The following is a 25,947-nucleotide window of genomic DNA, read 5'->3' as shown; positions in this document are numbered from 1 at the left end:
ACCAATGTAAAACACACCAGTTTGTGCCAAACGGGGCAAACTGCCCGTGCTTCTAAGAAATCCCGCAGCATCAGGAAAAGCTGGGAGGTTTCCTGTCACAACGTGGAGACGTCCTAGAAGCCTGGGAAAGCATTGGGAGCACAGGACAGGGATGGTCCTGGAATGGGGGACACAGAAATCCTGGGGTGCCAGGAGCCTGGGAAACCAGGCAGAGTTCAGCCAGGAACCAGCCCGATGAGCCCTTTCCCCTTAGGTCCTGCCTGGCTTTCAGAGAAAATAGACTGGTCAGTCAAAATAGAAATGTTTCCAAGAAACTTTCTGGCTGTGCTGAACTGGTGCTTTACGAAGAAGCTGCTATCAGCATGAGCATCTGCAGTTCATCCTGGGTGGTGCCTCCTGGCCTTTGAATTCTATGAATTGGTGAGTTTTTCATATGTCTTATATGAGAACAACTGCCACTATTAAGAGTGACTTTTGTCTGTGTTCAGAATAGTTCAAGTTCAGTCTGTCCTTTCCTGAACATACAAAGTTTCATACAGTCCAAATAGATTTCAAACACATAAGCCACTTTGACTACTAAAATTTCTTCACTACCCTCTTAAAGATGCTATAATCCAGATTTCCCAAGCGCAGTGATTCTGGACCCTCTTGAGGCAACCTTAGCAACCTTAAGGAATCTTCATTTCCAGAAATTGCTACAGACCTATCCCCTGGAAATTGGACTCCTTTACAATATGCCACATCTCCTGCTCAAGATCAGAGGCAATCAAAAATCACACAGTATCTGAAAGCTTCATCCTGTATGCACACTCATCTCTAGTACCCCAGAAGGAGGAAGTTCTGTGTTTTCAGGTTTTCATGAACCAGTAAGTATGAAGGCCAGAGACCTGCTGAAACAATGTCCTCCCCCTGACCTTTCAGGCATTCTTGCTAAGACCAGGCACTTCAGATTTTCCATATCTGCTTTTGACATCCTTGAAGTGCTTGACAGGGGGCTGGAGGGATATTTGGAGCTAAGGCTTAGTGAGTCATGTCATTCGCATCAAATGAACCAAATTATGTTGAAATACAGATTTAAATCCCTGCATAATCAACATTTATTGGACACAAGTAAAAAGAGACAGAAACAGATGAAAAGGTAATTAGCACTTGCTGGAATTACACATGTTTTGATTATTTCCTCCTGCAAGTCATGGGGTAATGTAATACACAGGTCAAAGGATGTTGCTGCAACCTTCACATTCAGGCATTAGCTAGACGTGAAGAATTAACACATACAAGTGATCCACAGAGCTCAATCTTAAATTGCAACAGCTTTAGCAAAGACTAGTGCTACAGCTTTGGAGCTCACCAAGAGATTTGCTGGGCAAAAGAAGAAATCCATTCTCTAAATCCTGTACTTCACTGCCATGTGCAGCACCATCAAGCACACAGCGATGTTACCCTGCTTGGGCTATGCCTTGGTGATACAAGAAAGTGCCCTTAAATATTTTCAATCCTTCCACAAGTGCTAGCACAGTGGTGCCAAAAATCCTTGATGATGAGGCTGTGTAGTCCTCTTACAGGCTCTTTTTACCAAACTGATAGAATCAAACTGATTTTATTAAGCAACAAGCTGACAAAAAAAGGTAGCACAACCACTGCAAAGATGGGGTTCACACAGGCCAGCACCTTCCTTTTGGCATGAAAATGGTGGAGTAGCCCTTCTCCATGCCTCCAGGAGGCTGGCACTGCCAGACCCCAGCCCTTACACTGTCATGACACAGACAGGACCCCATCGGGTGCACTTGGAAAAACTACTGTACAAGCTTCTGCCACGCCACCTCGTTATTTACCCCTCACTGTGTAGGTGCTGATGGCACCTGCAGTACAAGCAGCTCTCAGGTTGAGCAGCCAAGGAATGCAAAAAGTGGGAGAAAGAGCAGGTAATTCTTTCTGCTTTTGCAGATAGAAAAGTTCTGTGATTTGCCCTTATGGCCATACAGAGCTGGGAAATCAACCCTTCAGTTCTGAGCTGGAAAAAGACCATTCTGGCTCCCGCCGCAGACACTGCCCTCTGTTTCCATTCCACTAGAGCACATTAGGCTGACAACCTCCAGTGCTACGCTGCAGGGATGCGAGGCTGCACGTCCGTTCAGTCAGGGCCAGGCTGATTGTCCTGGAGACAAAACCCCTTTCTGGTAGAGGGGCAGGCTGGAGGGGAACAAGGCTGATTCCTTACCTGGACTAGCCAGGCTGCATCCCGACAGGACTAAACATCCCTCTTTGGGGGAGGAAGGGAGAGGGCAAGGTGAGAAGACAGTGTAATCCTTTCAGCTGAGGCTCTGCCAGGGATGTTGCTAATTAGCAGAGAGAGGATGTGTTGTGGCTGGTGAGAGACAGACACGTTCTGTGTTGCGAGACAGTGCCTTCAACCAGCTCTTATCTGTGAGACACGTACGCTGTGAGCTCCCTGATCGCGTTTGCATTGTGGGAGCTGTCCCAGCAACGCCAGCCGAGTCCTTGATGCCCGCTGTGCTGTCCTCAGCCTCGAGTGAAACCCATGATGGGATTTTGGACACACCAAAAGTCTTGGTTGTGAATCTTATTTTCACTGTTCTAATACAATCAAACCCATTTTGTATAGACATACAGAGTGGCTGCCACTTCCAGGTCATGGAAAAAGACTGGTACTGGAGAAGCAGCTGCATTTCTTACATTTCTCAGGTATCTTAGAGAGAGGAGAGTGTTGTACCTGTAGCTAACAGAGGAAATGATGAGGTATTTTCAGTCTCTACCAGAAGAGAGACAGCGGTCCAAAACTGTACCTCTGTGTGTGCGTGTGTATCATTTTCATGTGCTGCAGTTTGGAAACGTTTCCAGCACAGACTACTAAATTTGGTCAGTTGGTGTCTGGTCTAATTTATACTGAGCTGAATCCACAGGAGCCCAGTTTAAGTTGTGGGATTGTGTGTGGTCTCCTTGGAATCAGCACCTATTCCAGAACCCCTGCATCCAAGGATAGCCGAAACGCACATCCCTTAGCTGAGAAGAGCCAACAAACTCATCACCAGGCCTTGCAGCATCCTTCCATAGGTTTTATTCAGATTCCCTGACAACATAAAAGGAATAATTTTGTTCTCTGTGTACTTTTCACTTGGGCTAAGATACCCTGAATTTCTCCTCAATACTTAAGCACGTTTTTGTGAGGTCAAACCTGCCTTATGGATCTTTTAATTTGGCATATTCCTGAGACACAGCTAACTCTATTTGGTATGTAAGCTCCTGACTATGAGCAGTTCAGGAGATGAGCTGAGACTGAAAAAAGCAACTAGCTGATCTCTGCAGAAGCAGAGATTAAACATACTCAGCTGCACACTAATGCAGCTACCCAAGACAAACCCAAGCTGTGCTGGGTCAAAACGTGCTTTAAGAAATACCAATGAAGGCCTTAGCATGACTGAGAGCTGGCACAGAAACAAGGGGAAAAGGGTGAGTGTAAGTGCTGTTTGCACTGTGCAGACTTTTGTGGAGAAGGAAGGGCAAGGATTGGTCTTCAGCTATTAAGCTGACAGAGCTGCTATCAGGCCTTTCCCTAAACAGATCGTAAAAACCCATACAGGTGATTATTTTATGAGCAAAGAGGGGAACAACTGAAGCAGAAGAGAACAGCAGCCGTGACCTCCAAGGCTCTGCTGGGGGGAGAGGGACAGGCCACGGACAAACACAGCCCAGGTGTGTTGTGCCAGGCTGCTAAAAGGGACTGGACTGCTTTAAAGGTCCTTGACACAGGCACAGTGCTGATCCCAAAACCATACCCCTGCATGCTGGCTGCAGAGTGCCTCCTGTAATTGGCTACGAGCTTTAGAGAATGAAATCCAATTTACCTGCCACAAAGAAGAGCTAGATGAGGGCTCCCCAGAACATGGTGAGTAAAGGAGGGCTGCCAGTTCCCATCCCTGCGCTGATCACCTCTGGCCGGATCCAGAGGGAAGGGGGAAGGGGCAGCAGTGGCAGCAAGTGCAGGAACAATTCACTGGAGAGCCACGGCGCTCTTTGCAGTTTGCCCACTAATTACTATTAAGCCCTGGTTCCTTTTTGTGTTCCAAGGGGCGTCTTCAATGTGGCACTGCTTCTTGGGCCTTTCATGCGGCTGCGCTAACCCCTGAATAGCAGACTTCGCCCCCCTTCCTTCCCCACTACCTCGCTCTCCCTCCCTTTTTCTTTTCCCCTTTTGCTTTTCTGATAGTATTTTCTGTCCATGTTGTGTAAGGCCCTAAATGAATCTTGACTGCCCCTACAGCCGACTGGAGACGCACAAAAGCATCCCATTCCAGTGGCCACAGCGCCATTGTGTGCCCTAACAATGCACTAATTGGCGGTGACAATTGTGCGGCCCGGGAGGAAGAGGGGGCCGGGGGAGACATGGGTCTTTTCCAATCAGTGAGGAGGGTCAGTAAAAAGGAGTGTGAGGAGCCAGAAACACGCTCTGCTCCGCGTCTCTCCCGCGCACACGTCCCTGCCAGTTCCAAGCAGATTGCTCCAAGTTTCCCCCAGATTCCCGCGTAGAAGGGTAAAGTGAGTGATTTTAATGGGTGGCTTTGCAGAGCAAGAGATATGTAAACTAAATGGGTCATCTCCCAGGCTGTCTCAGCATCCCAAAGGCTGAAGAGCTCATGTGATGAGGATACCACTGAGATATTCATGAGAAAAGATCACACACAAAGCCAAGGGGATGCTGGTGCTGCAGCACTCTGCACTGGGTACACGTGTGTGAGAGAGCTCACCTTTTACAGAACTGAGCTTAAAATACCCTTTTTTTGCACAAGGACAGTGGGATGCAAGGACAGGGTGTCCTACAGTGCTCTGCTGGGGTAGGTGGTTGTCCTGTAGAGTAGAAGCGTGCAGAGCTGTTGCGAGTAGGGAAACACATCTGGACCACATCTCCAGCACCAGCTGAGCTGAGGATGGGAGGAATGAAAGGACATGTGCCACAGACTGAGGCTGTTTATTGCCACTGTGACACCTCTCAGGACTCAGAGGGAGGGACCAACCCAGTCTCACATTGAGATTCAGCTTGAGCGAGCCCAGAGCTGTCTGATTGTGAGGTTAGCCCTGGTGTTTGGGGGCTGATGTATCTCACTAGCAAGGGACAGGCTTCAGCTCTACTCATAAGCTTTTCAGATAAAATCTGGGACGGGAAATGGCATAGGCAATGTTTCTGAGAAAGAAATATGTAAGGTTTATCCAGTTGCCTAGGCTAAAAATCAATTCAGACAGTTGAGAGAAGTGGGGTCAGATGCTGAAGTGCTCAACACCTACCAACCTACTTTTTCCAAACAGCCCACATCGTCTCCCTCAGAGAACAGTGAAGACCTGCAGGTGTGGAGCATTCTGGTTCCTGGCAGAGAAAACAAGGCAAGCCAGGCTGGTGGCAACACTCAGGTTTATGAAGGGCTCTGAAATGTCCCTTCTTGAAAGAGATGATTCTCTTTTCAGAAGCTGGCTGATTTTTGAGAAGCATTGTCCAGAGTAGGGTCAGGAAGCAGGAAACTCTCCCACCCCTTGTAGGACAGCACTAGAACAGCTGTGGGACTGCTGTGCTGGAGAACGCTGCTGCTAAATGCATTGATTGAAAAGAATTACCTCCTGCATCTGGAAAGAGTAAAGAAAACACCTTCCCATGCAGTGGCATCTAGCCAGGGAACAACTACACAGGAACCACCTCTGGTGGAAGAGCAATACATAGGTCCCATGTATTAGCATGGTTTGAAGAAGAAATCTTGCCATAACTTCATGAAGAGCAGGGATGACAAACTGCAGACCCATGGGCACGCAGGCGCTGTGCCTAGATCTAAACTCCCTGGTGCTCTGACTGATTGGGACTGCCATTTCAGTTTGGTCCACTACATACAAACACTGAGCTCAGCTGCAAAGTCTGGTCCTGCAGCCAAAATGTTGAGGGGAAGCCTACTGTGAGCCCAGTGTGAGAAGTGGAGCTGCAACAGCCGAGAGCTGAAAGTGTGCCGAGTCCAGGACACGCTATGTAGAAACCCTGGGACTCTGTACTATTGCCCTTTTCACCTCATGGCCATTCTGATCACAATATTTTTCTTAATGTCATCTTAGTTTTTACGGGCCCTTGTCAGCATTCCTATGAAACACCACAGGACAATTCAGGTCAGATACATCCCTGATCCTGGTAGGAACCCTCATCTCTGTCCACTGATTACAAGGTAGACTTGTCAGCTGCATTAGGCTCCTAAAACTTGGTGGTGGCAATATCCTCCCTGAGCCAAAGTCACTAGTTACCTGCTCTAAACATAGTAAATGTGCTGCTTGTGCTCGCCCTCCCCTAGCAGGCCTCCACACAGCTCCTGCCAACAGCTATGGAAACATTCCCATGGATTACCACGGGTGCTGGAGGAGGGCCTTATATAGTGAGACTTCTCTGCCTCCCCTTTGCCCTAAGCCCTTCACAGAAGTACTTTATTGTTTTATGACAGCGCAGTAACACTTGACGTAAATCTCTAAGCACAGCTAACAATGTCAATACTGTGTAAATACCTACAGCAGTGACCCTTATTTTATTAGACTTTTGCCCTCTTTTACCTGTTATCACTCAGGGTTAACTCTGAGCTAGATGTACATGCATTTTACAAGGAATCTGCCAATTTTATACACTGCTACAGCTCGTGTCTCTGAACACCGAGAGCCCAGCTCTGGTTCTTCACAAACTACAGTTTTAATTGGAGTAAGCAGAGCTTGTACCTGCTTACAGGATCGATCATGCTGTCTGTTAAATCAGAGATGAGTGCTCTTCAAAAGAGCAGAGTCCAAGCTAGAATAGGACATTTTGCAATATGTACACAACAAACAACATCCACCAGTGTCACTAGCAATTGCGTGCTGATGTCTGATGACAGAATGTGCTGGGGTCTCAGTTTTTCCACCCTAACCTTGCTCCCACCAAAGTCGGTACACCCTGCTCTCAGAAATCATTGGGACTGCCTGCAGGGCAAGGCACAAGTCAGTGGAGAGACACTCAGCATGTTTCGTGACTTAGTTATTGCACTTTACATACCAGCCTGCAGTGTCAGTCACAAATGAGATGAATTTATGATCTTTAGTGCTACGAAAGCACTTTGGACTGAACTGCTCCATGCACACTGATTACAGTTACAGATTCAGTAACTTAGAATCATAGAATCGTTTAGGTTGGAAAAGATCATTGAGTCTAACTGTTAACCTAATACTGCCAAGTCCACCACTAAACCATGTCCCTAAGCACCATGTCAACACGTCTTTTAAATACCTCCAGGGATAGTGACTCAACCACTTCCCTGGGCAGCCTGTTCCAATGCTTGACATTTCAACTTGCACCTTCTTATTTTTAAACAATACTTTACTAACAATTCCTTCTTATTCACCTCTAAGAACATCATATTGTACCTACATAACAAACACCTGGGAACTTTCAAGTCAATGAAAGTTCAGCCCTTAATACAAGCTCTTACTTGACTTCTCTTGCTTACTAGATGAGCCTTACAACTTCATTTTTCATATGTGAGGCTAATGCCTTGAACTCAGTTATAGAAAATCAAGTCACTTACTATAAAGAGCAGACTGATTTTTTAGCATGTTTACAGCCGCAATGCTAAGTTTTATATTTGTCTATGCTTAAAATGGTTGGAATTTACTCCTGCTTCCCTTGGAGACTTTGTCTGGTTTTACTTGTGACACCTGATTATCTGAGATGCTTTTCACCACTTTCTCATAGTGGTAATATTCAGGCCTCTAGATGGGATCACTATTTTGGAGAGTATTTAGTTAAACAAGAACTCTAAAAAAGACAGTCCAGTGCTATGTACACACACAGAATGTTTTCATTTGCCCTCAGCGTGCCTTTCACTGGAAAAGGTATGGTAAGGTCCCTCTCTCTCCCTAAAGAAAGAAGGAGGAAACTAGCTCCATTTGGGTTAATCCATTACTGTACTGTAATCTGGACTGTATCATATGCAATATGGAAAATTTGAAAGAAAAAAAAGAATTGTTTCCTTGAGCTTGGAGCACAGTTCTGGACAAGGAGCTTGTACCATTTCACTTATTTTAGACAGTGACCTCAGGACTTCATAATCTCGTGGACACTGTCACTTATTCCCTGAAGAAGAGCTGCATTCCAGTTCTGCCACCTTTCAGAAAACTAGACAACTTCCTATATTATACCAAATGCTGTTAATTTTGGTCTAAGAGCTAGAAGAGTAATGAACTGCCCTCACCTTTAAGAGAAGAGCTGGAGCTTGACTGGGTATGCTCAGGTGATATGAACCATAATACCACTTACGGGACTTGGCCATAGGAGATAATCAACCCTCCTCCTCCCACCACTGTAGCTCCTGACTGGAACCAAAGGAAATGTTGCTTGAAACTCCAGCCCCAAGTCGCCCCTGACAGCTATTGGAGTATGTCTTTTCAGCAGCTGTTTCAGTGATGGTTCATAGACTCGAACAGAGCACAACAGGGAGGCTGGGAAGGGGCAAGGAGGATAGAAGAAACTGTGTAAATACAGCCACAGGAGGACATAAAAAAAACAACCAAAGTGCTCCTCCCAGGGCTCCCTAGACCCTGTGGTCTCTGCTCAGTGTTGATGTTTTTTCCTACTATCTCTTACAGGGTGAAGTGAGGAGTGGTGGCAGTGAATGGTGAAGGAGACATCATAATGGAATTTGCTCACCTTGTAAAGCAAATAAGGAGGAAGAGAAGGTCTTGCCCATGGTTTTCTTGTACAGCTTTTGTCGTCCTGGTCAAATATTAACTCCTTGCTTGTAGCTGGTTTCATCACAGGGATGCAGTCCAAAGGTTCCTGCAGGAGAGAGGATTGACATTCCTGGTGGACTTCTGGTCTTTCTGAGGAGGAGCAGGAAGACAGTGAGGGAGGGGATATTCCTTCTCTTTGAAGGCCACAGGAGCATGGGGCTAGGTGTGGATTTCTCTGGGGGCCCTCAGGCAGGGGGTTTAGGCCCATGAGCTCCACCATGGCTCAGTGCTGCAATCCTTAGTCACGAAAGCCACAGCTCTGAGCTGCATAAGTTCCTCAGCTGGTGCACTGGAAGAAGTAAGCCCAGAAGAGCAGGAATCATGCCTGCTCCTACATCTGTTGGCTGGAGAGCCCTTACGATGTGGGCGAAGTCATGCCCCTCACAGCCCTTCAGTCCAGCTGGATGATGCCTCCCTTGCTTAGGATTCAAGGCCCTGAGCTTGGACCCTTCTGGCAGAGGTCCACAGAGAGCCACACAGTGGGGAGTTGCCTCCCCTATGCCTCCCAGGAGCTCCGTATCCAAAGGCGCCTGACAACAACAGCTCCCACCCAGCAAGTTCCCCTGGAAGCTGTTGGCACTCAGCACCATTAAAAACCCTGGCATTTTTGGCTTTCAAAAAACAGTGAAGAGATGTAACTGGGAATACAGACCTACAGAGCTTGACGCAGTCATTGACAGTATCTCCAGAGACCTCCTGGCTCAGACCCAGGAACAGCAAATACCATCATTTGCTTAGATTTAGAAGACTTTCCACCAGCAGATTAGCATTCTTAAGGAAACCAGCATTCTTCCAAAGCTTGTCCTACCCGGGATGCAGTACCCATCAGGAGGCAAATTAAAAAAGGACGAGTAACTTTTTTTTTTAGTGTTTATTGAGAGTTGCCTTTATACACAAGGGACTGGTGCTCTGATGCTGTCACAAGTGAACCCAAATAAACCCTGCTCAAGTGTCAAGCAATTCGACCCACTGAATTTAAATTAGAACATTATTACACATCAAAAATAAATTAAGACTATTGCCTAGTAGTTGCAGATAATTAAATAAAAATCTTTGTCAAAAGTAAAAAAAAACAACCCAATGCAAACACAAGAGCAACGAAACACATATGATGATGTTACCAATAAGTTAACAGAGTAGCACATGCATGTAATGGTTTTCCAAAAGCTCAGGGTGCACTGCCAGTGGTGCTGAAATCCATTGCAAGTGCTGCAGGTGAGCTGGTGCCAGGGACAGCATCAGCTACTGTGCTCAAGCTGCTCAGGCCTGGCTCCCCCAGCTTCCAACTGCCCCAATTGAACTAAAGTTGGTTTGGAAGCTGCCTTTATCACTTAAAATCCTTCAAACACACGTTTTGCTTACGAATTCTTACTTCTGCTTAGCTCAAGTACAGGAGGGACTGGTATAAGCTAACCTGGTATCACAGGTATCAACGCCATTAAAAATCAGTCTGAAAGCACACTTCGGTTTAAGCAAGATGGACTTTGTAGGCAAGTGCATAAGCAAAACAGAAACAAATCATTTCTCCACCAAAACAATGCTGTGTATTCAAGGATTTATATTGGTTCAACGCATGGATTAGACACATGTAAATTAATCATCAAGCCACTGACACTTGTGCACATAGATGAGGCCTAACACACTTTGGTCCTAGAGAGCTGATAGCTTTCCAGGCCTGGATTCCTCTGATGCTGCCCACAAGCGACATCTTTGCGATTTGGACTAATGGCCACCCTAAGGAATTTGGCATTTTAAGATACGGCCCCAGTCAGTGTGTGCACACCCGGGTTTTCAAGTAAAGAAGGACTTTGCACATTATCATCCAGGCTGTCTCCTCACTACACTGCTAAAATGCAGTGACAGCACTGCCATTGTCAAACGTGATTCCTGCTACTGGCGTCAAATGCACACTTAAAAGATCACAGTCAGTATGGACATGCGCCCAGGGTTGACATGCCAGAAGTTAGCCATATACTTTAGCAAATCATGCTAAAATTTAAACAGGTTAAACCTTTCTCTAAGGTAAGGCTGACCAAACCCTCACTGGGTTAGCCCTCAGGGAAACCAGGCTGCATTACAATTAAGATTTGAGGAAATGCCTTCACTCCCACAGCCCTGGACCCAGCTGCGCACGCAGGTAGGGAGCACCGTATGGGAGTCCCTCACCACATGGCCTGGGCTGGCTAGTGGTTCCAAGAGAAGCACAATTGCATGTGACCTGACCCCATTTTAATGTCCAGTGCTTGCCATTATTATATGTGCACAGCTCCTGAAGGTCTTGCATAAGCACAACCGCATTCCTGGCTGAAGACAAACCCAGCTAGTCTCCAAAATATAGATAATAAAAACCAACGCTGTCTCCATGCTATCCTTTCATTTATTTCCTTCTCAAAGCATAGACAGTAAACACATTTTATGGTCACCACTCCTAACAAGATGGAAACTGCTATGAGCAAGGGGTTCGAGCTCCAACTCCAAACACGCTGCATCATAGCAGAGCATTCCTGACAAGATTTTTCACTTTTGAAAATTTAAGGCACCAAATTGATCAAAAGTGAGGGGTTTCCATGCAGCGTGGTGTCTTCAGAGCTGGTATACGCAGACTGTAGAGCTCACTTCATGAGGGCAGAACTCAGCTGCCCCTGCAAAACAGCATGCACAGCCATGGCAGAGTTTCAGTTTAAGTCTACAAGTTAATCGAACAGCAGATTCAATCAGGGAATCCAAAACAAGGAGATAGACACTAATGTACCGTACTGTAAGGCACTCCTACTGGGAAGGGAAAATTAGAAGGCAAATTAGGAAGGAGAGAATGATCAGACTCGACTGGTTCAAAAGCAACACAATGAGCTATGAAGCTCAAAGTCTAGCTGTAGGCTCAGCACTGTGAGCAAAGACAGGGACAGAGACAGCGAGAGAGGGGGGACTGGCTTGCAGCTGAGGAGCAAAGATTACGATGATTATTCAATTACATTTCTTTTATAGACATCAAGAGTCATCTGCAATCCAGGCCATGACGTTGGGAAGCCCAGGAAACTTGGTGGCTTCTGTTGCTACAGGGAAAAAGCAAAATACAACTGTGCAGCTTCCCCATTTCATTGTAAACAGACATCCTCTGCTTTTCGGAGTCTTTCAGGACATTATCACCAATCCATTATAATATACATGATCCTGATATTAAGAGAAGCCTTGACAAGAAGAGCACCAGAGGTACCCTGAGGATTCACTCCTAAAAGGCCATCAGAGCCTGTGGAGTACTGTGAAAAACTCAAGTTCCTCACCAAAAATTACCTTCTCTCACTTATGTAGGAAACCTTCAGAACTGCCAACTCCTATCCTTCCAGCAATAAGCTCATATTGATATGTGCCAGCCAGAATACTGTGTCACATCCCAAACCCATCATTTTTCATCACCTAAGACAGACCAAAGAAAAAGCAATAGAAAGATTTCTACATAAGAGAACAAAATTTCTCTTTTTATAGGTTGCTAATATACAAAGAAGCTGCGGTTTGCATTCACTAAGTAGGTCCTTCTTCCCATCAAAGGAACACTAGAGGATAAGATACTTGAATAAGGATCTCTATAGTGTCCTAGATTCAAATAATCTCAGACTAAGTAAACTGAGATGAGAAGTTTCTAAGTAGTTGTAGAGGGTCAGGTTACAGTCCACTGCAGCGAAGCACCCTATTTCTACACTGATTACAAGTTCTGTAGAAGCAAAAGCAGTAACTGGATGTACAGATCAATTTCTCCCCTGACACCTACGAAAGCACCTTCTCTGTGAAGGAGAAAAACAGAACATTTTATCCCGATTCACAATGAAATGCTATTGTTCCGATTTATTTCACGTGTGGGTAGGACAAGACTAGACATACCGATATGTAATTTCATCTGTGTGTGTGTGGGGAGAAAGTTGTGCAATCTGGAAAGACCTCAGGTACTTTTCCAGCTGATGCCCACCCGGAAATCTGCAGAACAGAGCGATGTGCAGGCTATGGGCTGCAGAAGGGGAAAAAAGAGTAGCTAGCAGTGGGTACCAGCATGCAGCACTATTAGTACCGCAGAAACAATCACGCAAGGGTACAGTGCTGTCTGAAACCCAAACCACCTACAGAACCCCAGGCTGAGTCTCCTGCTAGCAGATGGCTCTTGCAGGAAAACTGTTCTTTCAGAGTTGGGTCTTTTGAGAGTTAGTAATGGGAACAGTAGTTTCTGGGGTTTTTTTTGTCTTGCGGTCCAGAAAAATGAATAGGGCATGTTCCTACTGCACTGGCACCTTCTGAGGGCAGGATCAAGCCTTTTGTTATGCTTACGTAACTGTGACAGAAGAATTTATCTCACGCATTCACATGGAATAACTTATTTTGGGTAGAAGCTAGGCATCCCTGAGAGGAAAGCATCTTCCATATTACAGTCTGCTCCTATAGCTAACATAAGAAGCTGTATTACTTTTCCAAAGTAAAAATAAACGTGTTTTAGGAACTGGCTCGTTTCCAACAACACTGAATCTTAAAGAAATGAATTTGATCTGTATTGTACAGCATCTTTTTACGTAAAGCTTTGGGTGCTGCCAGCATATTGTAACGACATGCTTTTGCTCTTTGCTGTTTGCAATGGCAGCAGTTCCAGACCCACGACTAATTCCAGTGGTTTTGCTGACATCATACTTTTTTTGTTTTCTGTAAATCTCCATTAGCAAAGAAACTTATCTCTAACACCTGTACAAACCCAGAGTAACTCCAACGCTGTCTGTGCTCTTATTCCATAATTTAACTGGAATATCTAACCTCCCACAAAACTGGTACTTTGGAGATCAGGACGTCTGTCAAAGTAACTAGTAGTTTGTAATGTCTGAACCTTGATTCCTTGACTCCATAGGGTTTCTGACAATGCACATAAGCAGCCCTCTCTAAACTGGGCTGGACATGAACCAGCACTGTAAGGTGTCTTGAATACCAGAGCATGATGATATGAAAAGCACCATCTTTTTTGATTTGATTACCCACCATTATGTCTAGAGCTAATTCAAAATAGTACCTGCCAGATTCTGACAGTTTCAGAGCTCCTGGCTTTGCCACAGGACTAGTTGTGGTGATACATGCTGAAAAACATGGGAGCGTATTGTTTATTCAGCCAGTAGCACTGCAGTTCCTGTTTGCATGACTAATTCCACAATACTTCCCCAGTGTTTGCACTTGCGAACATGCAGGGAATTCTTCACATGGGAATGGACTTGCAAGGAACATTCTATCTTTAAGGATGATAGCCAAAAGCAACTCACTTCACATGAGGAATAGTGAGCTGAGATGGACATTGCTGTGTAGGCGAAGTATTAATTTTAGTGACAAAGGTGCATGATTCACCAGGTTTATTGAATATGGGAATCCCTACAGTACTTTGCCAAGAACATGGAAAAACCCTTACTTCCTTCCAAAGAATCCTACTGAGAGAAGGACTTCAGAAAAAGAAAGGCACTGGTTGTCTAATGTATACAGATATAAACATGCTTCTATATACATAGTAGTTGCACTCAAATTTGAGAAAGCTCAGCTTCACCTGCTTTCTTTGACTGGAGGCTGGAAAATGTAACCACGTATACTCCAGTACAAGACAATTCATTGTAGCATTCTATCTTTTAATGTAAGCATGATGTACCTTGTTCTTTTATTTAAAATGCTTGAGCAATTAGTGAGGTGCTTCAATGATCAAGACTGCTTTGTGCCTCAAATACAACAGCCTGCAGATTATATAGGAAGCAAAGTATTCTCCATTTTCACAAACCTATGACAGAGGAGAGGAAAAATACATATACGACTGGCTTCTTTCTCCTGAAACCATATTTTCTCTCTGTACATAGATGTGTGTGTGTACGTCAATGCTTTCACATGTATGTAATATACACATTATTGCACAGTCTGGAGAAAGATTTAAGAATGTGGACTGGAGGGAGGATGATCTCTAAGTGCTCACTGGAGGTGAAACTGCAATGAATTAAACATACTGTCAGTAACGACACATCTCCCCAGTTAAATCCATCATGTATTTCTCTTTTACGATATATGTAACTCACTGCTTTTAATACTTCCCTGTGTTACAGGTGTGTGGAGCAGAACCATACCTCAAGGAACTTCGTTCTCCACCATGGAAGTCACTACAGAAGTATAAAATCCCTTAGAGCTTGCAGAGAATGCAGGACACAAGTTGCACATGAACACCATAAACTAGTATTTCACAATTTTGGAGGTATTTTCTGATTACCATGGGCAGGACCACTTGCCTGACTATGAGTCTAACAGGTTCAGGTTAGAGAAACATTTAAAGTAAACTTCATGAAATAAAACCAAAACCAATGTGGACACCTAAAATGTCTTGAAATGTGAGACTAGCAGGAGGTCAGAACCAACATCATGTTAGTGGAGATGAAGACATGGTCTCACATAGCTCAAGAATAACCAGCATAAAACTCAATGGGCTTCAGTGACAGAGCTTAACTGATATACCCAGCCTGAAGAAGCAAGTCCCCTGCTTATCTGCATATGGAATAGATCACTGGGATGGCTATAAATATATAAATACAGCTGAAGAAATTATTCTGTACCTTATGATTGCAAGCACCCCAAATAAGGTTTGATGGGAGATACTTTTCTTTCCTCAGGGAGCGACATGTAAATGCACCGATCCTTTAAAAACAGCTCTCTGGAAACATGAGAAAATGGAACCACATGTCCACATCAGAAAGAGCAGGTGGGATTAAAATCATTCCTGCCCCACTGGCTTTTGTGAAACACCTCACCAGAACCTCTGCCAAGGCTAATAATAAATAAATAATACATATAAATAAGTAGATGGCTCATCAATTCTAAATTAACAACATAAAATTAATATGGTCGTGGCAGCAAGTATTTTCTGCCTTGAAGAAAAGTCTTCTCCAGAGGTGGAAGTGGAAAAGAAAAAGTTGGGTGCTTAATTAGCTAGACCTAAAGCATTTCAAGTAAACCACATTTCGTATGAGAGCTAGCGGCTGGACTTCAATGCAAAATGCAGTTTAGCCATTGGTATTTCAAAGCCAACAAGGCTTTACAGCCACTTTGGCAGCTGCTATTCACAGATGAAGAAGGTCAGATAATATTTTGCAAACAGATTTCTGCCTGGCTAAGCTGAGAAGTTGCTTCAGCTGGCAGCTAGGAAAGGGATTCTCTTCAGGCTGACCACTGCCTTAAGGAACTCATGTGTTCTGATATGACAACTCAAACATGTTGCAAGACTCTTCGAAGTTTTCATCCATATTCAGTCGCCTCCAGAAGGATTTCTGCTTCTTCTGCAATTCTTTACGCACACACCTGGGGCATGGTACAGCCTTCACTTTGCACTCAGAGTGGAAGACAGCACCACAGCTTTCACACCTGCAAACACAAATTAGTGTCAAAAATGAATGACAAAATAGGACCAACCAGAGCATGCAATGGACTTCACATGGATTGTGGGCAGCAGACATTCCCTCAAACAGTTCTGGTAGCTCAAAGCGTACTACGTTTCAAAAGAGCAGAGTTGTAAAAAACACTGGCTTGCCCACACCCCTGCTGGTGTAAAGCTACTCAGGACCACTAGAATAAGTTGACCCACATCCATTCCTGAGAATCTGTCCCAGCAATCTGCTTCACAGACAGAAATTTTTAGAAGCATCAATACTTATCTTCTTATTAACTAGCATTCAGGCCTATCACAGAACAGACAGGCTTTGTTTTATGAAACAAACAAGTTTTCTGCTTTGGTTTGTAAATGAAGAGTAACAATATTCATTTCCATTAAGATATATTTCAGCATTTGCAACAGCCAAAATAAGACGTTTTCCTCATTGATGTTCCAGTGGTCAGCTGTTCTGAAAAGAGTAAAGTACAGTTCACTTCAACAGCAGGAGAAGTCACTCCATGAAGTAAAAAGATCAAACAAAGGTGGGTAATGTCTTCTGCTCTGTGTCCTCTGGAAGACTGGACTAGAACAACACAATTTAAAGCTTCTGTCATTCAAAGCTGTGCTATTCCATTCTAAAATGTGATATTACAACTCCAAACAAACTGACTGCTCAAACAAGATGACTGGATTACTCTTGAGGCACTCTGATGCAATGGACGTAATGTCACAACAGACCAGGCTCCAGCTCCAGATAGCAGTGGAGCAACGAAACATCTGGTGATCATAGCGTGGGCTACAACTGAACGGTTGAACATTCTCAGGCTTTCAATGCAAATAACTATCTGTAGTGATGAGTTAAGTCACTACAGCTTTATAAGCAAATGAAATAAATAAAAGGATGACAGTGTCAGAAGTACAAAGTCTTAGATTCCAGCTGGATAATCAAATAATCAAAGCAACAAAACATCAAACTTCAGAGCAATTTTGAAACAGAAATGAGGGGCTCTGGCCACCCTGGTGATTCTGTAGGAAGTCTTGAAATGCCTTGCACTTTTCCTTTTTCACAGCTATTGTAGTCAAATGACTAAAGGAGAATCCAAGTGCTTGTTGTTTTATCTTCAGTGCGTTTTTTGCCTTTTTGCTTTGAGCTTTTTTGTAAGGTATTTTTCTTTGGACATTTTTGTTATTTTCTTTGGACTTTTTTTTTTTTGTTGTTGTTAGAAATAAGGTTCTTGTCTTCAAGGCTATGAAAAAAACTCCCAACACTGAGAAGCCATAACGCAAACTGTAGTATTTGGCATGCAGTCTGACAATACTGAGAAAAGGCCTATGGACTAATGCAACCTGTTAGCTGTATTAGCTGCATCTGCATCTCGCCTGTAACTTTTAAAAACTGGTTCCTGACCTGGCTGTGCTTTACTTTTTATGCATGGGTCCAAACATGATCTAAATTTCAGTATCTGCAGAGCTCTGAGAAGGCTATGCAGAGGTTACAGAGGCACATTTCTAGCTAGCATAGATTGATAAAACTCAAATAACAAGAAAAGGAAGGTTAAAGAGGCTAAGTATAATGCTGTATATCTACTAAATTCTATGCTCTCTTGCAGTAAAACTTGACTGTCATATTTCTAAATCCAGTCAGTGAGCCTAAATCTAGGTTTGAATCAAGAAACTGGCTCACACAGAGACATTTATCATATCTGTGCTCAGAGAGTGTGTGTTATGGCCCTGATCCAGTGAAGCATATAAACACATGCTTAGGACTCATATCCCAGTGATTTCCTTGGGATTACTGATCTGCTTACAATTAAACATGTACTTACGTGCTTTGCTGGATTGGGATCTCCATGAACAGACGTTAATGGATGAGGGAAAGATAGCAAGGACAACAGTGTCTTTAAAACTTTACACCAGTCTGAACTGACACTAATGGTGATTTTATCAAGCTAATTTTCCCTTGTTAGTCAGCAATTTACAGTGCCCTGAAAGTTGCTAGAGGGTAATGATTGATGAGAAGTGTAATTTTGTGTTCTTATATTGCCACTCCTTACCCTCGCTCAATATTTCTCCACAGTATACAGGGAGGTGATAAAACTTCTCAGAAATTGCTGCTGAAATGGATGGAGCAGGATGACAGAGGAGCCAGCACACCTACTCTTCCCAGTAGAGAATATCAAAGGCCATTAGCATTAAAAACAAAGATTGATGGTGTTTAAATGATGATTAATTCATTTTTCAGAAATAAGCTCAGTGGAAAAAATTAACAAACTTCTCTCATATTGCTCAGAACCAAAAGAGAAAAGAAATGTCTGAACTGTTATTTATCAGATTTAGTGCAATAGTTGAAGCTCTGACCAGGACCCTACATTGTCAGGCACTTACCATAGGCAGTCCAAACAGCCAGCCCTGGGTCTCACAGTCCAGTACACTGGCAGCCAGCATGACCACTGTTGGTCCATTCTGATGCCCCCACCCCTGACTGCTGCTCTGAAGACCTATTATCTGCTTTCCCCAGTGAAGCCTGATGTACCCCCAGCCGCAGTCGCGGGGTGCAGACAACAACAGCCTGGAAGAAAGGTGCTCCGAGGTGGAGAACAAAGCTGCCTCTTGCTCTCCATAGAGACAGGTAGAGGGGATACCTGGGTCAGCCTTCACTGTGTGCTTGTATCCCCTCACTGCTAAAGAAATTCAGTCACCAGGGCAGGGAGGGGGGAATGCTGATCTCACTCTGCCTTTGTGCAAACGGCAAGTTACTCCCTTTAAAGTGATGGAGCTATACCACCCCAAGCCATCTACAGCTTTGCTCTTCATCAGATCAAATACAGTCAGTTTTAACTGACCCTGGAAATGTCAGCTGGTTAACCATTCCTAATCTCACTGTGAGAAATTTTCCAGTGATGCCAAAAATCCCACCAAAATTATATTCCTTCTTAGAATATTACAAACAGGTTGCTTCTTATTTAAGCCTGACAATTAATTTCATCTCCACATGTGAGTTTCACAGCTTTTCTTTACTGTTGTTTTCAAGCCTCTGTATTCCAAAAAGTGTCTATTTCTGTGGAGAAAAAAGTACATTTTGTAGCCTATAGAAGGCTCACGTAATATTTCACTACACTTACGTTATCTTTCCCTTAACCCTTCTTGTTGTCACAGGTAATTCACAATTCAGGCACTACTTCTGAATCCTGATTTCTCTGGCTAGAAGCCAAAGCATCTTTTGTGAGACTTCTACTCACCACTGATAATAAGCTGATGAGTCCATAGCCGTTCAGGCGTTTCATGTTTCCTTCTTTAATGAATGATATTGAGATACTGCACATTAACAGCATCTTGCTATTTTTGAAATATTATTTGAAGAATTGGTGAATATTGCATGTTGTTTTCATACAATTTTCAGTCCTCTAAGAAGGCAACTGAAATACCTTCCTCTCTATTTCAGTCTTTTCTCCCTTTCCTCTACTTCCTGACCAACTCAATTTCTACCGAGACTATAAGAGGTGTTTTATGTTTTAAGGATGTCTTACTTGTTTGAATACCAGAGTAACAAAAACGTAGAGAATTATTCAATCCTCTAAATAATTTCTATTTCACTGAAAACTGTAAGAAAGAAAGGGCAAAGCTCTCCACAGCCAGACAGGCACTATAATGCTCTTATTATTATCATTACTAGTTACAAAAGAAAAGCTGTTCTACATTAAAGCATAAAATCATTCCTGTATGCTGAGGAAATACCAATGTTAGTATCACCCATTATGTCTGGGCATTTGAAACATTTACATATCAGTATTTGGTAAATTGTAAGTTCTGGCAAATTCTTTTTATGCTTCACACATGTATTTCACAGGCTTATGGCTTAAGCAATTGTAGATTCTGCACAACCAATTGACTATACTTGTATTTCTCCTCTGTACTGCACCACCATTTAGATGCCCATGGGTAAGATGAGGTATGCAAACAGGCAGGGGGCAACACAAAGAGGCCTCAAAGACCTTCCACATTAAGCAGACAAAATTATCCAGGGATGATCAACTGGTGGCCCAGGACCTCATCTGAAAGACAGGTTTCTTTGTCTCCTAGGAACTCTGTATGTTGGCAGACTGACCAGCATGACCATGTTGGAATTAAGCTGCTGAGACTGGCAGGGTTTATTAGAACAGCTTCTTCCTAGAACATTTAAAAACCCTACTTCCTCTGTGTCAGACCTTGCACACACTTGCTCAAGTAAGAAATCCCTTGAAAGGAATTTCAGTAATTGATTTAGGGCTGAACCTTCACTGACTAGAACTTTTCACGCCTTTCTCTTTCCCTCCATGCAGAGTAAAACCAAGATAAAACGGGATTGTTCATTATGTTTTCATTATGGTTTTTAGATGATGCTATACATTCACCAAGCATCCAAAATACCAAGCCACCTGTAACTTGGTTATTAAAAAACCCCAGTAGCTGAAGTAAGCCTTGCCTAGGGATTCCAGTGTGATCACCATCCCACACTATGCACATGTGCCTGTCTGCAAGTATTTCTGAACTGCCCAACTGTGAATATCACAGACACACCTTTCAAAACTCTCAGAGACTTTAGCAGAACACAAAGAGAAGGAAAATGGACTAGCCTGTGTTCACTTGCAACACAAAAAAAGCCCCAAAGGCAATCAATGCCTGACACACACGTGCAGCAATATTATTGCAGTTGCCTAGGAACCAGTGCAAGGAGCCTGCCTAAGGAGAGACGCCCATGTAGTAAATGAATGGAAGAAAGTTGGCACTAATATGACATTGATTTGTCCCTATAAGGAGCTTGTTAAGATAATACCTTGTATGACATATGGTTTTTACTAGACACGGTTGGGTTATTTTTAATACCATACTTAAAAACTGTTAATACTTCAGACTTGCTTTTGAAAACTTTGCCTCCGAAAAAGAGAATAAAAAAGCCCAAACAAAACCAGAACAGAGCCCACTTACCCAGCCCTCCAAATCGTTACATGTCTGAAATTCACTCTAAATGATCAATTCAGCGTTCGGGGAGCCAGCAGTGATTCAAATAATCATAGCTTTCCTTTCCATATACCTGCTAATCGGACAGGGCTTATCCTTGATATGCCAGCAGAGCTTGAAGACACCCCTCATTTATAATAGCATGGCTGAGTCCTGGGCTGGCCCTGGAGGGTTCTGAAACAGCAGATATAACTGTAACTGCCAACCATCAGCCCAGCTTGTGTGCTGGGAGAAACAATGCAGGGGGGCGAACTGGTTACAGGTGGCAGCTAGCAAGGGGTGTAACAGTGACCACAGGCTGCACTGATGGGACACACCACGTAGAGCACCTGCACTTCACACCTCTGGAACAGCCTCAAGGACCAACCCAAACGGTGCCTCCCTGTCTGAGCCATCTCTTGCCCCTTGTCCTGTCATGCCAGCACCCACTGCCCACTATAGATGTGCAAAGTGGTCCGAGATATTAAAGCCTCATGAATGAGAGGAAAAGCAGGCAGCTCACTGGAGGGGAGAGAAAACCAGCAGTGCTCTAGCGGTGCGGGAGGAGCTTCAGTCTCAACTCCTCCATTGCTACACACACAGAAGTTGCAGTGCATGCCTTCGTTTTGGGTGCTCACAGAACAATTTGTTACAGGGCAGAACAAGAACAGCTTGATTTAACCACCAGCTATTCTCCCATGACAGTTGCCTAAACAGGCTGTCACCACACCAGAGCACCGCAGCAGGGCCAAGCAGGAGCAAAGGGATCCTGCAGCCCCTAGACCTCTTTGCAGAGCTCCGTCACTCCTGATTAAGGAAGGAAGTGTCCTCAGCTCCCCTCCAGCTGTGGCTGCAGGGATTTATGCTACACTTATGCATATATATTCCCATACTTGCATCTATCAGGAGAACTAAAAACTGTCGACTTCAGTACTGCCCTTTGCAAGATGTCTAAGTTTAGAGACCTCAAACCAAGTAATGTGGCCTGTACAAAGCAGTTCCCAAGAAATCAGTAGAGGGACACTAAAATCAGTATTAAAACATTTAATCTGAAACTCCTGTGATTACACTTTAGTCAGTGGAGCTGAGTTACTCTGGAAAGGGGAAAAGCTCTACACATGGTAGATCCACTACCTGCAAACCACTGGAGAGGCTGTTATAATTTGACTGGATGACTCCACTATTCTGCATTCTTCTCTAAGTCTCGAGTCTGGAAATCCTGTGATTAAACGACAATTTATGCTTCTAATAAAAGAAAAAGGCAAAGTTACCTGGACTTCATAGCTCTGCTGTAATATTGAAGACATGCCTACCTGGACCCAGGACGGAAAAAAGGACCTTGACATCTAAAAAAATTAAGTTTATAAACAACAAGATTCTTAAGGTAATCTTAGAATTTCTGAGCACTTAGAGTAGGCAGTTCTGGCTTTTATGGGCTAAAAAGCAATTGAAAAGCTGTTGTCTGGCCTACCAGAAACCACATTTGGGAGATGAAGCCTATCCTCAAAGGGGAATTTGCATGAGGAAAGAGGAGGAAGAATTAAACGGCAAGTTGGAAATAATCTAGTGTGAGGAAGAAGGCACAGCAGGAAAGCTGCAAAATAGAAACTCAAAGTGAGATGGCTGCCATGGTCAGGTAAGAGCACAAGGCAGCACTGCAGAGACCTTCCTACCTGAAATAAGTATCTGCCTTTATGGTGAACGTTCTAGTTAAAACCAGTCTGACATGAGGCAGGTAAAGCCAACCTCTAAAGCTAATACACTTCTAAAATACAATGCTTGATGAAAAAGAGTATATTTTATCTCTTTCTTTTTATGTATTCTAGATAACATTACTGTGCTACCCTGCACAGACAAAAATCAAATCTGTGCCAGAAGATTTTGACCAGCTTTGACAGATTGAGGTGAAATTAAATTATCAAGAGAACTTAACATCTACTTAGGTGCCGAGGTTTCTTTAAAGAAAGTGCTGAGCAGATCATTTCAGGGTGCTTTGAACCAACTATCAACATCCGATAAGCTAAGCTCTTTCAAAAATTAGGTACTAAACTACTAGCACAGCTCAGGTGAACTGGGCTTGGGAAAAGGCTGACTAGCATGAAACAAACTAATCAAAGCAAGAGGAAAAATTACATACTTTGAGTGATGCCTTTGACCTGTGCCAAGGTATTTCCTGGGAATGTTCTATACTGTGTATTTCAGTCTCTCCACACAAAACCTATCTTTAACATTCTCCCAAATGCTCAAAACTGGTTTTGTCCAGTGACACAGCATCCATAACAGTGAGCTGTAATCATGCAAAGACTTTGGCATGCACGTAAAGCTAAGCACAGCCTCAGAGCCTTTAGTAAGACTTCTCACTATGTATAAAGTTAAGTACATTCATATGTCTTATCAGGATGGTGGCCAAAGATTATAGAGGCATCCAAGATTATAGAGGCATCCAAGCTGGTTGATATAGTCAAGCCTGTTCTGTGGCACGTCTATTTTAAACTTGGGTCTTCTGGTTTGTATCTTAAAAGGTCTACATGTCTTAACTGATCTGCAGAACAAATTAACTTTGCAAAGTGAAAACAGTTTAGCCTTGATAAATGAATACAAACACAAAAGAGCAATTCTCCGTGGTTCACATACATCTGTAGTCACCACATAAAGGCAAGGAATCCACTGAACCACTCTTAACCAACCAAGTAGCTTTACCAGCAAAACACAACAAATTGCCTGTGAAAGTAGTCACTAGGATGCTGACACTCAGGCAAGACCAAAACTTTATTAGCTGGGTAACATACAGTAATCTTAACCATAGCTATAATTACTTGATTATCTAATTGGACAGAAACCTCTTTTTAATGAATAATTCTGTTCTCATTCCAATGGTATTTTTCTCGGTATTCCTTAAGATTAAAACTTGTTAAAAATTGTTCTAGGTTATAAAACAAATCCAGCCACACTTTACAGACAATTGTACCACTACACAGGCATTTTCTTTACACTTCTGATTTTTCATTTTATTTTATTTTAGAGAAAGAAGCAATAACTTTTCACCACAGTAATGAAGAATGAGCAATATCAGAACAAGTTAAAGGGCAGTGCCTGGCGGCTAACATATGGGCAAGAATACCTCTAATAATACAATTTATACTCAGGGGTGTTTAAACTCATTTCACAACACTTGTAAAAGAATAAAATTAGTGATAGAATAATCTTATATGTGTATTTGCTAAACTTAAGCCTGGGGCAAATTTTGTCCAAGAAATAAAACAGAAGGTGGATGCTCAGGTCATTCAGGTTGCCAGAGCTCCAGCAAAAGCAGAGCTCTGAGAGTTTACATTAGCCGGCAATTTGCTCCATGAAATGTGCAATTAACTCAGGAGGCTTTAAATATAGTTCTCATGACTTAAAGGCCTTCAAAAAGATGCCAAAATTGTGGAATTTAGAAAGAGCCCTTATGAACAGTTATATAAATATGGGTAAGACAGAAAAGAGGAAATCGGGGGACAGAGGAATCAAACTGACTGGAAGAGGTATCCAAAAGGACGCAACTATTTTAAAGAAATTGTTTAACCACTGAACCACAGCTTTCATTAAGCTGTACAGAATGGCCACCTCCCAAGAAAAGCCACAGAAAGGAAATATCATTAGAAAGCTTATGACTTTGTGAGCCCATCCTTACATTCGAGGCAGCAAACTGTTGCACTGTATTGTTGAGCAGGATGTAAAGAGCCTGCCAAGCACAGCCCACAGACCCGCTAATTAAGTGAACTGATTGTGTTTGTTTTGGAACCGTTTGCCAACAAAGGAATGTGTCATGCTGATTAGTGAGAGAAGGGTATGTAATATATGTGCATTCAAACTCTGAGGAGTGCATAACCCAGGTATTCACTCTGTTTGCTCAAGGACTGACAAAAATTGCTCTCAAGCAAATAACCTGACCAAAGAGAAACTCCAGCCCTTAAGAGGGGCCCTCCTTTTCTCTCAGCTGCATCTATCTAAGGAAGACCCATCCTTCAAAAATTCCTACTGAAGACTGCTCCAGAAACTGCTGAGAATATTTTGGAGAGAAGCAATCTCCCCACCTCAAAGCTGACCTAAGAGACTATGAAGATGGAAAGGTAACAGCCAGCTGAGAACCACCTTGGAATTGTAAGGGCATCTCTGACAGCTGTCACTCTTCTCTTCAAAGAGCAAGAAAAGTCAGGGAGGTAGCCAGAGAAGCAAATGCCAGCTCAACACAGACATACACACTCCCACACACACAGAGACTTCGCTTTTCAAACATTCATCAGAAAGGTAAAGTTTGCAAAAGCTGTCATGCACCCACTTTTGAGTACTTCTAACAAAACAGCCCAGTTTGCTTGTAGAATTAGCAGCATGCTCAAAAGTGAATGAGCAACACTGAAAAGCAAGAAGGAAACACACGGTCTTCAGAGCTCAGCTGCTCTTCCCTCCTTAATTCAGCAGCTACAGCCAGGGTACTTGGCTGTCTACTACTGAGTACCAAATATGAATACTATGATGTAGATAGCAAATCCAGAAAACCAGGATGGAGAAAGAGAATCATAGTCCACTCTCACTGAACATAGTGGACTCAAAATAGTACAACTAAATGACAAATCTGAGCTAATTGTTTACTCAGAGCTCTATATAACAACTAACTAGGAAAGCTGAACATGTCATCAGAAATTTCAGGTATAATTTCAAGTCTTCACATAAACCCTTTGTGAGTTGCCATTCCATCTGCCAGAGGTTACTCTGTACATCTA

At 43.3% G+C, this 25,947-nt stretch overlaps 1 protein-coding gene across 5 annotated transcripts in view; it reads right to left on the bottom strand.

Annotated features, from left to right (window-relative positions):
* Positions 1-25,947, bottom strand: part of PLEKHM3 (pleckstrin homology domain containing M3) — a 136,744-nt gene that overhangs the window by 21,232 nt on the left and 89,565 nt on the right. For 4 of the 5 annotated variants that reach the window (XM_030488994.1, XM_030488993.1, XM_030488995.1 and 1 more), the window contains one exon: positions 11,156-16,200. In XM_030488994.1, the coding sequence (XP_030344854.1) occupies positions 16,023-16,200 (178 nt within the window). In that variant the 3' untranslated portion in view covers positions 11,156-16,022. Of the gene's footprint in view, positions 1-8,713; positions 8,843-11,155; positions 16,201-25,947 lie in introns of those variants that run through there. The other variant, XR_004389923.1, reaches the window with a different exon arrangement.

The sequence above is a fragment of the Strigops habroptila genome, chromosome 5 (assembly GCF_004027225.2).
Source record: "Strigops habroptila isolate Jane chromosome 5, bStrHab1.2.pri, whole genome shotgun sequence".
Taxonomy (NCBI): domain Eukaryota; kingdom Metazoa; phylum Chordata; class Aves; order Psittaciformes; family Psittacidae; genus Strigops; species Strigops habroptila.
The sequence above is the reverse complement of the archived record's forward strand: the minus strand, read 5'-3'. Positions and strand labels throughout refer to the sequence as shown.